At 45.6% G+C, this 16,088-nt stretch overlaps 1 protein-coding gene across 2 annotated transcripts in view; it reads left to right on the top strand.

The window, feature by feature from the left end:
* Positions 1–16,088, top strand: part of RIC1 (RIC1 homolog, RAB6A GEF complex partner 1) — a 132,862-nt gene that overhangs the window by 33,160 nt on the left and 83,614 nt on the right. For both annotated transcript variants that reach the window (XM_056522021.1, XM_056522015.1), the window contains exon 3: positions 15,500–15,579. In XM_056522021.1, the coding sequence (XP_056377996.1) occupies positions 15,500–15,579 (80 nt within the window). The remainder of the gene's footprint in view (positions 1–15,499; positions 15,580–16,088) is intronic.

The following is a 16,088-nucleotide window of genomic DNA, read 5'->3' as shown; positions in this document are numbered from 1 at the left end:
GTTGTCCTCAGGTTCCCAGGATCTCTCTTCAGGACCACAACCCTCCCAGTCTACTAAAAAAAAATTTTTCCCTCTGACCTTTTTGGCAGCCAAAATTTCCTTGACCGAGAAGACGTCCGAGGAGCCGGAAACAGGAGTGGGAGGAACAGATTTGGGAGAAAAACGGTTGAGGATGAGTGGTTTGAGAAGAGAGACGTGAAAGGCATTAGGGATACGAAGAGAAGGAGGAAGAAGAAGTTTATAAGAGACAGGATTAATTTGACACAAAATTTTGAAAGGACCAAGATAGCGTGGTCCCAACTTGTAGCTAGGGACACGGAAGCGGACATATTTAGCGGAGAGCCATACCTTGTCTCCAGGGGAAAAAACGGGGGGAGCTCTTCTTTTCTTATCCGCGAACCTCTTCATACGTGAAGAAGCCTGTAAGAGAGAATTTTGGGTCTCTCTCCATATAATGGAAAGGTCACGAGAAATTTCATCCACAGCGGGCAGACCAGAGGGCAAGGGGGTAGGGAGGGGGGGAAGAGGGTGACGGCCGTACACCACGAAAAATGGGGATTTGGAGGAAGATTCAGAGACCCTGAAGTTATACGAGAATTCGGCCCATGGAAGGAGATCTGCCCAGTCATCCTGGCGGGAGGAAACAAAATGTCGCAAATAATCACCCAGGATCTGGTTAATTCTTTCTACTTGTCCATTGGACTGGGGATGATATGCAGAGGAAAAATTTAATTTAATCTTGAGTTGTTTACAGAGAGCCCTCCAGAATTTAGACACGAATTGGACCCCTCTATCCGAGACAATCTGCGTAGGCAACCCGTGAAGACGAAAAATGTGTACAAAAAATTGTTTAGCCAACTGAGGCGCAGAAGGAAGACCAGGAAGAGGGATGAAATGTGCCATTTTGGAGAATCGATCAACGACCACCCAAATAACGGTGTTGCCACGGGAAGGGGGTAAATCAGTAATAAAATCCATACCAATCAGAGACCAAGGCTGTTCGGGGACAGGCAGAGGATGAAGAAAACCAGCGGGCTTCTGGCGAGGAGTCTTATCCCGGGCACAGATAGTGCAGGCTCGCACAAAGTCCCCGACATCCGTCTCCAGAGTCGGCCACCAATAGAAGCGGGAGATGAGTTGCACAGATTTCTTGATGCCCGCATGACCTGCGAGATGGGAGGAGTGACCCCATTTGAGGATTCCGAGGCGTTGGCGTGGAGAAACAAAGGTCTTTCCTGGAGGAGTCTGCCTGATGGAGGCAGGAGAAGTGGAGATCAGGCAGTCAGGTGGAATGATGTGTTGCGGAGGGAGATCAACTTCTGAGGCATCCGAGGAACGAGAGAGAGCATCGGCCCTAATGTTCTTATCGGCAGGACGAAAGTGAATCTCAAAATTAAATCGGGCAAAGAACAGAGACCACCGGGCCTGGCGAGGATTCAGCCGTTGGGCAGACTGGAGGTAGGAGAGGTTCTTGTGGTCGGTGTAGATAATAACAGGAAATCTTGATCCCTCCAGCAGATGCCTCCATTCCTCAAGTGCTAATTTAATGGCTAGAAGCTCTCGATCCCCGATGGAGTAGTTCCTCTCCGCTGGAGAGAAGGTCCTAGAGAAAAAACCACAAGTGACAGCATGCCCGGAAGAATTTTTTTGTAGAAGAACAGCTCCAGCTCCCACTGAGGAGGCATCAACCTCCAATAGGAAGGGTTTGGAAGGGTCAGGTCTGGAGAGCACGGGAGCCGAAGAAAAGGCAGACTTGAGTCGTTTAAAGGAGTCTTCTGCTTGAGGAGGCCAGGACTTGGGATCAGCATTTTTTTTGGTTAAAGCCACGATAGGAGCCACAATGGTAGAAAAATGTGGAATAAATTGCCTGTAATAATTGGCGAACCCCAAAAAGCGTTGGATAGCACGGAGTCCGGAGGGGCGTGGCCAATCTAAGACGGCAGAGAGTTTGTCTGGATCCATCTGTAGTCCCTGGCCAGAGACCAAATATCCTAGAAAAGGAAGAGATTGGCATTCAAACAGACATTTCTCAATTTTGGCATAGAGTTGGTTGTCACGAAGTCTCTGAAGAACCATACGGACATGCTGGCGGTGTTCTTCTAGATTGGCAGAAAAAATTAGGATATCGTCCAGATATACAACAACACAGGAGTATAACAGATCACGAAAAATTTCATTGACAAAGTCTTGGAAGACGGCAGGGGCATTGCACAGTCCAAAGGGCATGACCAGATACTCAAAGTGTCCATCTCTGGTGTTAAATGCCGTTTTCCACTCGTCCCCCTCTCTGATGCGGATGAGGTTATAGGCGCCTCTTAAGTCCAATTTAGTGAAGATGTGGGCACCTTGGAGGCGATCAAAGAGTTCAGAGATGAGGGGTAAGGGGTAGCGGTTCTTAACCGTGATTTTATTAAGACCGCGGTAGTCAATGCAAGGACGTAGGGAGCCATCTTTTTTGGACACAAAGAAAAATCCGGCTCCGGCAGGAGAGGAGGATTTACGGATAAAGCCCTTTTTTTAGATTCTCCTGGACGTATTCGGACATGGCAAGAGTCTCTGGGGCAGAGAGAGGATAAATTCTGCCCCGGGGTGGAGTAGTACCCGGGAGGAGGTCGATAGGGCAATCATAAGGCCTGTGAGGAGGTAGAGTCTCAGCTTGTTTTTTGCAGAAAACATCCGCGAAGTCCATATAGGCCTTAGGGAGACCGGTTACTGGAGGAACCACAGAGTTACGGCAAGGGTTACTGGGAACCGGTTTTAGACAGTTCTTGGAACAAGAGGACCCCCAACTCTTGATCTCCCCAGTGGACCAATCCAGGGTTGGGGAATGAAGTTGAAGCCAGGGAAGTCCAAGGAGAATCTCCGAGGTGCAATTGGGGAGGACCAAAAGTTCAATCCTCTCATGATGAGATCCGATGCTCATAAGAAGGGGCTCCGTGCGGAAACGTATGGTACAGTCCAATCTTTCATTATTTACACAATTGATGTAGAGGGGTCTGGCGAGACTGGTCACCGGGATGTTGAACCTGTTGACGAGAGAGGCCAAAATAAAATTTCCTGCAGATCCAGAGTCCAAGAAGGCCACTGTAGAGAAGGAGAAGGCAGAGGCAGACATCCGCACAGGCACAGTAAGACGTGGAGAAGCAGAGTAGACATCAAGGACTGTCTCACCTTTGTGCGGAGTCAGCGTACGTCTTTCCAGGCGGGGAGGACGGATAGGACAATCCCTCAGGAAGTGTTCGGTACTAGCACAGTACAGGCAGAGGTTCTCCATACGGCGTCGTGTCCTCTCTTGAGGTGTCAGGCGAGACCGGTCGACCTGCATAGCCTCCACGGCGGGAGGCACAGGAACAGATTGCAGGGGACCAGAGGAGAGAGGAGCCGAGGAGACGAAACGCCTCGTGCGAACAGAGTCCATATCTTGGCGGAGTTCCTGACGCCTTTCAGAAAAACGCATGTCAATGCGAGTGGCTAGGTGAATAAGTTCATGTAGATTAGCAGGAATTTCTCGTGCGGCCAGAACATCTTTAATGTTGCTGGATAGGCCTTTTTTGAAGGTCGCGCAGAGGGCCTCATTATTCCAGGACAATTCTGAAGCAAGTGTACGGAATTGTACGGCATACTCGCCAACGGAAGAATTACCCTGGACCAGGTTCAACAGGGCAGTCTCAGCAGAAGAGGCTCGGGCAGGTTCCTCAAAGACACTTCGGATTTCCGAGAAGAAGGAGTGTACAGAGGCAGTGACGGGGTCATTGCGGTCCCAGAGCGGTGTGGCCCATGACAGGGCTTTTCCGGACAGAAGACTGACTAGGAAAGCCACCTTAGACCTTTCAGTGGGAAACAGGTCCGACATCATCTCCAGATGCAGGGAACATTGGGAAAGAAAGCCACGGCAAAACTTAGAGTCCCCATCAAATTTATCCGGCAAGGATAAGCGTATCCCAGGAGCGGCCACTCGCTGCGGAGGAGGTGCAGGAGCTGGCGGAGGAGATGACTGCTGAAGCTGTGGTAGCAACTGTTGTAGCATAACGGTCAGTTGAGACAGCTGTTGGCCTTGTTGCGCTATCTGTTGTGACTGCTGGGCGACCACCGTGGTGAGGTCAGCGACAACTGGCAGAGGAACTTCAGCGGGATCCATGGCCGGATCTACTGTCACGATGCCGGCTGGCAGGTAGTGGACCCTCTGTGCCAGAGAGGGATTGGCGTGGACCGTGCTAGTGGACCGGTTCTAAGCCACTACTGGTTTTCACCAGAGCCCGCCGCAAAGCGGGATGGTCTTGCTGCGGCGGTAGTGACCAGGTCGTATCCACTAGCAACGGCTCACCTCTCTGGCTGCTGAAGATAGGCGCGGTACAAGGGAGTAGGCAGAAGCAAGGTCGGACGTAGCAGAAGGTCGGGGCAGGCAGCAAGGATCGTAGTCAGGGGCAACGGCAGAAGGTCTGGAAACACAGGCAAGGAACACACAAGGAACGCTTTCACTGGCACTAAGGCAACAAGATCCGGCAAGGGAGTGCAAGGGAAGTGAGGTAATATAGGGAAGTGCACAGGTGAAAACCCTAATTGGAACCACTGCGCCAATCAGCGGCGCAGTGGCCCTTTAAATCGCAGAGACCCGGCGCGCGCGCGCCCTAGGGAGCGGGGCCGCGCGCGCCGGGACAGAACAGACGGGGAGCGAGTCAGGTAGGGGAGCCGGGGTGCGCATCGCGAGCGGGCGCTACCCGCATCGCGAATCGCATCCCGGCTGGCAGCGGGATCGCAGCGCCCCGGGTCAGAGGACGTGACCGGAGCGCTGCAGCGGAGGGAGTGAAGCGAGCGCTCCGGGGAGGAGCGGGGACCCGGAGCGCTCGGCGTAACAGCTACATTCACATCACATGCCATACTGTATTGAATCAGTTTTTGTTTTGAAAAAATTATCCCACAAAAACTGACAAAACTACGGTATATGCAATCGTATTCTCAGTACAATTTCTATTGACTACAATGTTATTAGAACCGTATATGGTTTTTATAAATGACACAAAACCTTTTTAAACAGAAAAACAGGGCACAACCGGACACAAAACTATGGCTGACTACAGTTTTGTGCCCTGCAAAATAGCGCACAAAACTGTAAAGTACAAAAACTTACACAAACGGATCATCTTCTTGTTCCTTTTTTGTATTGGAGGTCAATTTATACGGTTTGCTATACGGTTTTCAAATGCAAAACCGTATACAGGAACTGTATAGCAAAATCGGGATGTGGGTGCATTCTTATACTTATTGCGGTAAATTAATGTATACCAGCCAGAATGACTGACTTTCTCCTGCCTCTTTCTAACACCTATGGAGACTTTTAGCATATCATATTGGGACCTGCTAAATGAATGGGAGGAAATGCAGCATAAACACAAGTTTACTGGCACACAGATTAGACAGCATGATGAGCCTGCTGAGGCTTTATGCTTTACTACCCTACTGAAGAAGGCATCCTGTACATTTACATAATTGGTCAACTTTAGGATGCTCTGACTTGTACTGAAGTTCGTCTGTCCTAATCTCTCCACCTTACTGGAGGCTAAATTTACAGTACTGCTAACCTGTCTGAACTGTTCTAAATGCACCAGAGGAAGTATTATAATGCTGCTGGGACAACTATTCAGCATAAGTTTACAAGGACATTTGGACAAATCTTGTCTGACTTAACAATATTAGGGGTCTTTCAAGGGTACAGTATTTTTAAAGGCAAGAACAGTAAAAACCCTGACAGACCTTAGTTGTGATAAATCTATATATTCTATATATATATATATATATTATTTATGCATGCAACTTTTTTCCTTTTGCTATATGTAAATGACACAATGCGGCCTCTTTTAAAGCCTTTTATATAATTTTTGTCTGTGTGACTAGAAATCTTTTGCCCTGTGCAGTCAAGGTTTTTGCAAACACTTGAAGTCCCTTGGGGTTTTAAGCATGAAGTATGTAGGAGTGGAATGCTGTAAGAATAGACTGCCTGACAAAATATAACAGCCTGGGAGGATTTTCTGGGTTAACTCCTTGCTTCTCATTTTTCCAATGAGGAAATGAATGCAGAATAAAGAAGTTCTATCTTTATTAAAGTGGATGCTTATTAACAAGAGTTGTCTAGTGGGTTTTATACAAAGTGACACCGAAAAATAAAAACTTCTAATTAGAAATACTGGAGAGGATTTTTTTTTTTTTTTTAAACCTGTGCAGAGGAAATGTTGTCCATAGCAACCAATCAGATCGTTTCTTTGTTTCAAAATGGCCTCTGAAAAATGAAAGAAGCAATCTGATAGTTTGCTATAGGCAACTGCACCACTCTTTGTCTACACAAGTTATGATAAATCTTTCCCCATGTACTTATACTAAGGAGTCTGCTGCATTCATGTGCCTGTGGTCTCCTCCACCCAATTCATTAACAATGATTGATGGCTTCAGATATATCTTCTTGTATGCACAACAGCTGTCTATCATCGCTAAGGGGTGATTCAGAAACTTAGCAGTCATAATTATTAGTCCGCTGGTTTTCTTAGGTTACATTCACACAGCTGTTGTCCCCCATCTAAATTTTGTCCGTTATTGCTTCCTAGATGGACCATTCTATTAACTGGTGCAAAGGGATGCTATTTAGTGGCATCCATTTGCATCAGTTTTTCATCTGTTAGTATCAGCTGTCTACAGACTCCTGCAGCTGGGACTACTACTATTTCCATCATGGAACAGACTTTTCATGAAGGGAGTAGTAGTTCCCTGGCTGCAGGAGTCTGTAGGCGGCTGGGAGGCTAGATTTGTGCTTGTACTACTACACCCATCATGGAACAAAGTCTGTTACATGTTGGGGGTAGTAGTACAGGGGCTGAGGGACTGATCATATGGAGTCTCACTTCTGAGACCAGATGCGATCAGAAGTTATTTACCAGCGGAGCAGGCAATGCTCCGCAACCCTGCGATGTAGATTGTGTGTGTGTGTGTGTTTTACTTTCATTTTTAAATACCCCGCCTGGAGCCCTGAATGGCCGGCACAGAGGGGCCATTCAGGGCTTCTGCAGGGTTTCTAAAGTCATTAGCGAGGACTGTAGTGTTGCACTACGCTGGCGGCTGGGGAAGCATTGCGCTGTATTCCTCGGCTGCCCTGATGTGCTGCAGGAGGGCAAGATCTATAGGTAGCGCAGCAGTGGGCTGCCCCCGCAGCGCTCGCATATGTCCCCCCCACCCCCAGCTAGTGCATAAGTCCCTCGCAGCGAATCTGTGGAGTATACTGTCAGCAGCACGTCATGCTGCTCGCCAAGGAAGGCAACGCAATGCCGCCCGCTTCCCGGCCAGCAGACGCGTTGCTGATAGCATACTATTCACAGATGCGCTGTGAGGGACATGTGTATGGAAGCTCTGCAGCTCTTCCATACACATGTATCCCTTGCAGCGCATCTGTGACTAGTATGCTATCAGCAGCGCATCTGCTGGCTGGGAAGCGGGCGGCATTGCGCTGCCTTTCCCGGCCAGCAGCATGATGTTCTGCTGAGGGTCTTATGTATGTGCTCGCTGGGGGGACATATGTAAGCGCTGCAGGGGCAATATACATAGCTAGCGCGGCGGGTGCATTATACATAGCTAGCACAGCGGGGGGCCAGACATATAGCGCTATGTGTCTGCCCCCGCCCTAGCTATGTATATTGCCCACTGCTGCACTACCTATAGATCTTGCCCTCCTGCAGCGCATCAGGGCAGCCGGGGAACACAGCACAATGCTACCCAAGCTGCCAATGCAGTGCAACATTACAATACTTGCTAATGATGTTAAAAACCATGCTGGGAACCCTGAATGGCCCCTCGGTGCCGGTCTTTCAATGCTCCCGGTGGGGTATTTAAAAATGAAGGTAGAACAAACACTTTCTACATCGCAGGGTTGCAGAGCATGCCGCCCGCTCCCCTGGTAAATAACTTTTGATCGCATTGGGTCTCAGACATGAGACTCAGTACGATCAATCTCTCAGCACCTGTACTACTACCCCAACATGGAACAGACTCTGTTCCATGATGGGGGTAGTAGTACAAGCATTAATCTAGCCTCCGCAGACTCCCGCAACCTGGAAACTACTACTTCCATCAAGCAAACAAGTCTGTTCTATGATGGGAGTAGTAGTAATCCCACAGCACAGCATGAGTTTTCTGATTTCACTCCTTCTGAGCATGCTCAGAAGTAATTACGGTAAATGGATTTTAAAAACTGGGTGCAAATGGATGACATTATATGCTCATCCGTTTGCCATAGACTTCAATGTAAAATTTTTAATATCAGTTTCTATTCCATTACTTTTGACGGGAGAAAAAATACTGCATGCAACATCTTTTCCCCGTCAAAAAATAAAAATAAATACGGAACAGGAAGTTAATGGGTGTAATCGGGTGATAAAGGTTTGTAAAAAAAAAAAAAATCCCATTAACATAAATTCAAGAAGCCGGCTTCTTACATGACATTGCGCTCAACCCATCACCGGCCGAAGCGGAACATCGCTGACTGCTCTCAGACGTTCCTGTCCCCAGGAAGCAGGTGAGGCCGGTACCGGACCAACGGGGGGAAGGTGAGTTAAAGTTTATTTTGGTTTTTCTTTTGCAGCCCGGGCATAGGGATACTGCATACAGTACAGAGTTCCAGCCCGGCGGCCCACAACAAACAGGAGGACGAGGAGGGCAGCGCTTGCAGGTGACGTGATTAGTTCCCCCGATGGACAGAGAGGGGACAGCGGAGCGCTGGGCTGATATTTAATTGGGGGGGGGGGGTGTCGAAGCAGAACAGCGCTCGTGGGTCACATATGATTAGTTCCCCTGATGTGGGGATAGCGCGGCGCTAGGTTCATAATTCATTCCCGAGGGGGAGGGGCCCAACCGGTATTGCGGTATGGAAAAAATTCATATCGTGCAGGACAAAAATGTTGGCATTCGGTATGAACCGGTATACCGCCCAGCACTACTCCTATGTATTAAAACATTGCATAACCTTTATATACAGTAGGGCAAACATTTTTTAGTCAGCCACCAATTGTGCAAGTTCTCCCACTTAAAAAGATGAGGCCTATCATTTTCATCATAGGTATACCTCAACTATGAGAGACATAATGAGGAAAAAAAATCCATTAAAGCACTCATTTTTAAAGAATGTATTTGCAAATTATGGTGGGAAGTATTGTGGTAACCTACAAAAAAGCAAGATTTCTGGCTCTCACAGACCTGTAACTTCTTCTTTAAGAGTCTCCCCTGTCCTCCACTCGCTATCTGTATTAATGGCACCTGTTTGAACTTGTTATCAGTATAAAAGACACCTGTCCCCAACCTCAAACAGTCACACTCCAAACTCCACTGTGGCCAAGACCAAAGAGCTGTCGAAGGACACCAGAAACAAAATTGTAGACCTGTAACAGGCTGAGAAGACTGAATCTGCAATAGGCAAGCAACTTGGTGTGAAGAAATCAACTGTGGGAGCAATTATTAGAAAATGGAAGACCTACAAGACCACTGATAATCTCCCTCGATCTGGGGCTCCACACAGGATCTCACCCAGTGGTGTCCAAATGATCATAAGAATGGTGAGCAAAAATCCCAGAACCACACCTAGTGAGTGATCTGCAGAGAGCTGGGACATAAGTAACGGAGGGTCCCTGTATTGACTACAGAGGTTTTAACAAGATTACGATCAAAAATCGCTACCCTCTGCCGTTAATTTCTGAGCTTTTTGATCGATTAGGGGAGCCAGAATCTTCTCTAAATTGGATCTGCAGGGAGCATACAATTTAATTCGAATTTGTGAAGGAGATGAATGGAAGACGGCCTTTAATACCAGAAATGGTCATTTTTGGGGTACCTAGTCATGCCTTTCGGTCTCTGCAACGCTCCCGCTGTCTTCCAGGAATTTGTTTAATGACATCTTCCGAGATCTGTTGTATACCTGTGTGGTGGTCTATCTGGATGATATTCTGATCTTTTCTTCCAATTTGAAGGCTCATCGTTTCCATGTCCGACTGGTCCTGCAGAGTCTCCGAGAAAATAATCTGTATGCCAAGCTTGAAAATGCCTTTGAGAAAACAAGTCTTCCATTTCAGGGTTACATTGTCTCTCACCAAGGTCACCGTCTACAGATGGATCCTGCCAAGCTTTCTGTGGTCTTAGGCTGCTTTCACACTATAAAATTCATCCGTTTTAAAGATCCGTTTGATGTTCCGTTATGAAAACCCTGAAAATTGGCCATTAAACGTCCGTTAGAAAATCCCATTATAGTCTATGGGATTTTTACATTATCCATTTTAATCCGTTGTAGTCTGTTATTAACCCCTTAAGGACCGAGCCCTTTTTCACCTTAAGGACCGGAGCGTTTTTTGCAATTCTGACCACTGTCACTTTAAACATTAATAACTCTGGAATGCTTTTAGTTATCATTCTGATTCAGAGATTGTTTTTTCGTGACATATTCTACTTTAACTTAGTGGTAAAATTTTATGGTAACTTGCATCCTTTCTTGGTGAAAAATCACCAAATTTTGATGAAAAAAATGAAAATTTTGCATTTTTCTAACTTTGAAGCTCTCTGCTTGTAAGGAAAATGGATATTCAAATTTTTTTTTTTGGGTTCACATATACAATATGTCTACTTTATGTTTGCATCATAAAATTTATGAGTTTTTACTTTTGGAAGACACCAGAGGGCTTCAAAGTTCAGCAGCAATTTTGAAATTTTTCACAAAATTTTCAAACTCGCTATTTTTCAGGGACCAGTTCAGTTTTGAAGTGGATTTGAAGGGCCTTCATATTAGAAATGCCCCATAAAAGACCCCATTATAAAAACTACACCCCCCCAAAGTATTCAAAATGACATTCAGTAACTGTATTAACCCTTTAGGTGTTTCACAGGAATAGCAGCAAAGTGAAGGAGAAAATTCAAAATCTTCATTTTTTACACTCGCATGTTCTTGTAGACCCAATTTTTGAATTTTTGCAAGGGGTAAAAAGGAGAAAATTTTTACTTGTATTTGAAACCCAATTTCTCTCGAGTAAGCACATACCTCATATGTCTATGTTAATTGTTCAGCGGGCGCAGTAGAGGGCTCAGAAGGGAAGGAGCGTCAAATGGTTTTTGGGGGGCATGTCACCTTTAGGAAGCCCCTATGGTGCCAGAACAGCAAAAAAAACACACATGGCATACCATTTTGGAAACTAGACTCCTCAGGGAACGTAACAAGGGGTAAAATGAACCTTAATACCCCACAGGTGTTTCACGACTTTTGCATATGTAAAAAAAATATTTTTTTTTTTACCTAAAATGCTTGGTTTCCCAAAAATTTTACATTTTTAAAAAGTGTAATGGCAGAAAATACCCCCCAAAATTTGAAACCCAATTTCTCCCGATTCAGAAAACACCCCATATGGGGGTGAAAATTGCTCTGCTGGCGCACTACAGGTCTCAGAAGAGAAGGAGTCACATTTGGCTTTTTGAAAGCAAAATCTGGGGGCATGCCGCATTTAGGAAGCCCCTATGGTGCCAGAACAGCAAAAAAAAACACATGGCATACCATTTTGGAAACTAGACCCCTCGGGGAAAGTAACAAGGGGTTAAGTGAACCTTTATACCCCACAGGTGTTTCATTACTTTTGTATATGTAAAAAAAAATATATTTTTTTTTTACCTAAAATGCTTGTTTTCCCAAAAATGTTACATTTTTAAAAAGGGTAATAGCAGAAAATACCCCACAAAATTTGAAGCCCAATTTCTCCCGAGTACGGCGATACCCCATATGTGGCCCTAAACTGTTGCCTTGAAATACGACAGGGCTCCAAAGTGAGATTGCCATGCGCATTTGAGGCCTAAATTAGGGATTGCATAGGGGTGGACATAGGGGTATTCTACGCCAGTGATTCCCAAACAGGGTGCCTCCAGCTGTTGTAAAACTCCCAGCATGCCTGAACAGTCAGTGGCTATCTGGCAATACTGGGAGTAGTTGTTTTGCAACAGCTGGAGGCTCCATTCTGGAAACAGTGGCGTACCAGACGTTTTTCATTTTTATTGGGGAGGGGAGGGGGGCTGTGTAGGGGTATGTGTATATGTAGTGTTTTTTACTTTTTATTTTATTTTGTGGTAGTGTAGTGTTTTTAGGGTACAGTCACACGGGCGAGGGTTCACAGTAGTTTCTCGCTGGCAGTTTGAGCTGCGGCAGAAAATTTGACGCAGCTCAAACTTGCAGCCGGATACTTACTGTAATCCTCCGCCCATGTGAGTGTACCCTGTACGTTCACATTGGGGGGGAGAAAAACATCCAGCTGTTGCAAAACTACAACTCCAAGCATGTACGGTCTATCAGTGCATGCTGGGAGTTGTAGTTTTGCAACAGCTGGAGACACACAGGTTGTGAAACACCGAGTTTGGTAACAAACTCAGTGTTTTGCAACCAGTGTGCCTTCAGCTGTTGCAAAAGCTACAACCCCCAGCATGTACGGACAGCGGAAGGGCATGCTGGGTCTTGTAGTTATGCAACAGCCGGAGACATACTACATTGGCTGGGGATGCTGGGGATTATAGTTATGCAACAGCTGGAGACACACTGGTTTGCTACTTAACTCAGTGTGCCTTCAGCTGTTGCAAAACTACAACTCTCAGCAGTCACCGACAGCCAACGGGCATGCTGGGAGTTGTAGTTATGCAACCACCAGATGCACCACTACAACTCCCAGCATGCACTTTAGCTGATTGTGCAAGCTGGGAGTTGTAGTTACACAACAGCTGAATGTACACTTTTCCATAGAAAGAATGTGCCTTCAGCTGTTGCAAAACTACAAGTCCCAGCATGCCCATAAGGGCATGCTGGGAGTTGCGGTGGTCTGCCTCCTGCTGTTGCATAACTACAGCTCCCAGCATGCCCTTGTTGCATGCTGGGAGCTGTTGCTAAGCAACAGCAGGAGGCTGTCACTCGCCTCCAACGATCCTCGCCGCACAGGTCAGTCCCTCGTCGTCTCCGCCGCCGCTGCTCCTGGGGCCCCGATCCCAACAGGGACGCCGGGGATCGGGGTCCCCAGCATCGGGGGTCGTCTTCCCGCTCACGTCCTCCGGAAGAGGGGCGGAGCGGGTTGCGGGAGTGACACCCGCAGCAGGCGCCCTGATTGGTCTTCCGGTAATCCGGCCGACGAATCAGGGCGATCGTGAGGTGGCACCAGTGCCACCTCACCCCTGCTGGCAATGGCTGTTCAGCTGGCAATGGCTGGCCGATCAGCCAGTAATATCTGGTCACTGGAGACCCGATTGACCCGGAATCCGCCGCAGATCGCTGGACTGAATTGTCCAGCGATCTGCGGCAATCGCCGACATGGGGGGACATAATGACCCCCCTGGGCGATATGCCGGGATGCCTGCTGAACGATTTCAGCAGGCATCCGGCTCCCCTCCGGCTAGCGGTGGGGGCCGGAAAAGCTCAGGGCGTATCCATACGCCTTCGGTCCTTAAGGACTTGGAAACGGGGGCGTATGGATACGCCCTATGTCCTTAAGGGGTTAATAATAACAGACGTTATTTTGTGACGGAAGATGGTAACGGGAGAAATAGTGCATGCACTATTTCTTCCGTTCATTCTCCCATCACAAAATAACGTCCGTTATTAATAACGTACTATAACGGATTAAAACGGACAATGTAAAATTCCCATAGACTATAATGGGATTTTCTAACGGACGTATGGGATTTTCTAACAGACGTTTAATGGCCGATTTTCAGGGTTTTCATAACGGAACATCAAACGGATCTTTAAAACGGATTAATTTTATAGTGTGAAAGCAGCCTAAGACTGTCCTCTTCCCTATGGTCTGCGGGCTATTCAACGATTTTGGGGGTTTTCCAATTACTACCGGCAATTCATTCAACACTATTCCTTGGTTGCCACAATAGTAGCCCTTACCAAAAAGAACTAACTCCAAGAACTGGACTCCTGAGGCTGAAGAGGCTTTCTCTCGATTAACATTTGCCTTGAAGTAATAACATTTCCCTTCATTGGAACAAAGGGCCTAGGCCAACCCCTAAAAAAAATAAAAAAAAAATAAAATAGAATTATCCCTCCACTACCAAACTTTACAGATGGCACAGTGCAGTCAAGCAGTTAACCTTCTCCTTGCAGTCCTGGAGTTCAGCTTTGGCATGCTTTACACCACTCTGACTCTTGGCATTGTTCTCAGTGATGTAAGGCTTGCATGCAGTTGCTTGGCCATGGAAACCCCTGCTATAAAGCCCCTGGCAGGAAACAGTTGTTGAATCACCAGTGCATTGCCAGCTTTTATGCACTACTTACCTTAGCACTCAGTGTCCCTGCTCTGTAACTATATGTACCTGCTCCGTAACTATATGTAATCTGCCGCCTAGGTGCTGTGGTTGCTGAATGATTCTCCTTTTAAAAAAAAAAAAACAAAAAAAAAAAACATTCACAGTTTATCATAAAAGATCTAAAGGAATTTTTTTTTTTTTTTTTTACAAACTGACTTGTTACAGTGGTGTCATCCTATTATGTTACAATGCTGGAATTTAGTGAGCTCTGACCCATTCTTCCACAAATGTTTGTAAAGGCAAACAGCATTGGTAGGTACTTGTGACAGCGGCACTGAATAAAACACCTGAATTTTATAGTTTGCCCTTTTACTTTTGTCCATATTGTGGTGTTCTCATTATGGTCATCCCCAGAACTACAACAAAACTATCTTTTAGTTTACATCTGCATTTATTGCTGACTCTGTTTTCCGCTCTTCCCACAACGTGTTTGGTTTGGTCACAGCTTGCGTAACTGAGAGCAGGAAGCCAAGTGTAACTTGGAGAACAACCCCCTCTCTGTTAGAAATGCATGACTTGGTCAGTGGGGACTCAAAACAGTGGGAGAAAGTAAATGTCATTCTGAATCCATTAGTCCTGACTCTGATACTTAACAATCTGAATTCTAGTTTTAGTGACTTACTTAGCAGAATCATGTGATCAAGAATAAAATCTTATAGTTTTACACCGGAGCCTTTAGATAATAAAAATGCCAAGATTGCTGCCGTTTGTTATAAAAGTGGGTCCCTGCTCACCATTTATTGTATAAACAATGTAACATCAATAAAAAACAATAGTGCTGAATTGGACTTGCGCTATTGTTTGTTTATTTACTTTTCAACAATAAAATCTGTTTCGTAGAGCAGATGTGGCCTGCTACCCACTTTGCCGATTGTAATTTCTACTCGTGCAGTAAAATATATTTTGAGGCCCTTGGGGTTCTCACAAAAAAACACTGCAGAATAAATACAAGGTTAGTGTTAAACTGACTAGAAGAAAGTGGAGTCATACGGCCAGTCAGGTGCCTCTTATAATTTGTATATGCCCTTAGAAAGCTGGTTGCTATGGACCACTCTTATTTTTCCACTTCTTATTTCCCAATTATGTATCAAATTCTGATAGCTTTTTAGTTGTTTATGTATTTAAATATATATTTCTATTTTTCCAGACTGCTAATGGATACATCCTCTTCTTTGACATTGTTCCTGTTGCTGAGGAGAAGTACTTGTATGAACCTGTGTATCCAAAGTAAGTTTGACTACAAAGTTTGTAATATTAATATTGTGATCATAGTATCTGTGTCCATGTGTGAATAGCAGCTTGTAGCAGTAGTAACAACAAACCTACTTTTAAAGGACTTGTCCCAACAATTAATACATAGTCATATTAGATATGCCTAATTATGTAATAAAGATTAGAATTATATTTGGAATTTTTTTTTATATGTGACCATAATTTGACGTTTTTTGGCTTTATTTTCTGGTACTGTAACTTTACTTCCTGTTTCCTCACCATTCCTCTCTTACGTTCACAGCAGAGACCTCCCTTTCTGGTGTGTAACCAAGGCCAACTTTGGGGAATAAATAAGCTGACAGATGAGCCGCAGGGGAATAACTTTAGAACAAGAAAAAAAATCAAACATTGAGTGTATTGGGTTATAGTGTTACTTTAGTAAGCATTACATTCAGTATTTACATAAATTATAATTGCTGATACAAGCCCTTCAACTATTTTTCTACATAAAATAAAAATCTTAA

The sequence above is a fragment of the Hyla sarda genome, chromosome 1 (assembly GCF_029499605.1).
Source record: "Hyla sarda isolate aHylSar1 chromosome 1, aHylSar1.hap1, whole genome shotgun sequence".
In the NCBI taxonomy this organism is placed as follows: domain Eukaryota; kingdom Metazoa; phylum Chordata; class Amphibia; order Anura; family Hylidae; genus Hyla; species Hyla sarda.
This window is presented reverse-complemented; position numbering and strand designations above follow the sequence as displayed.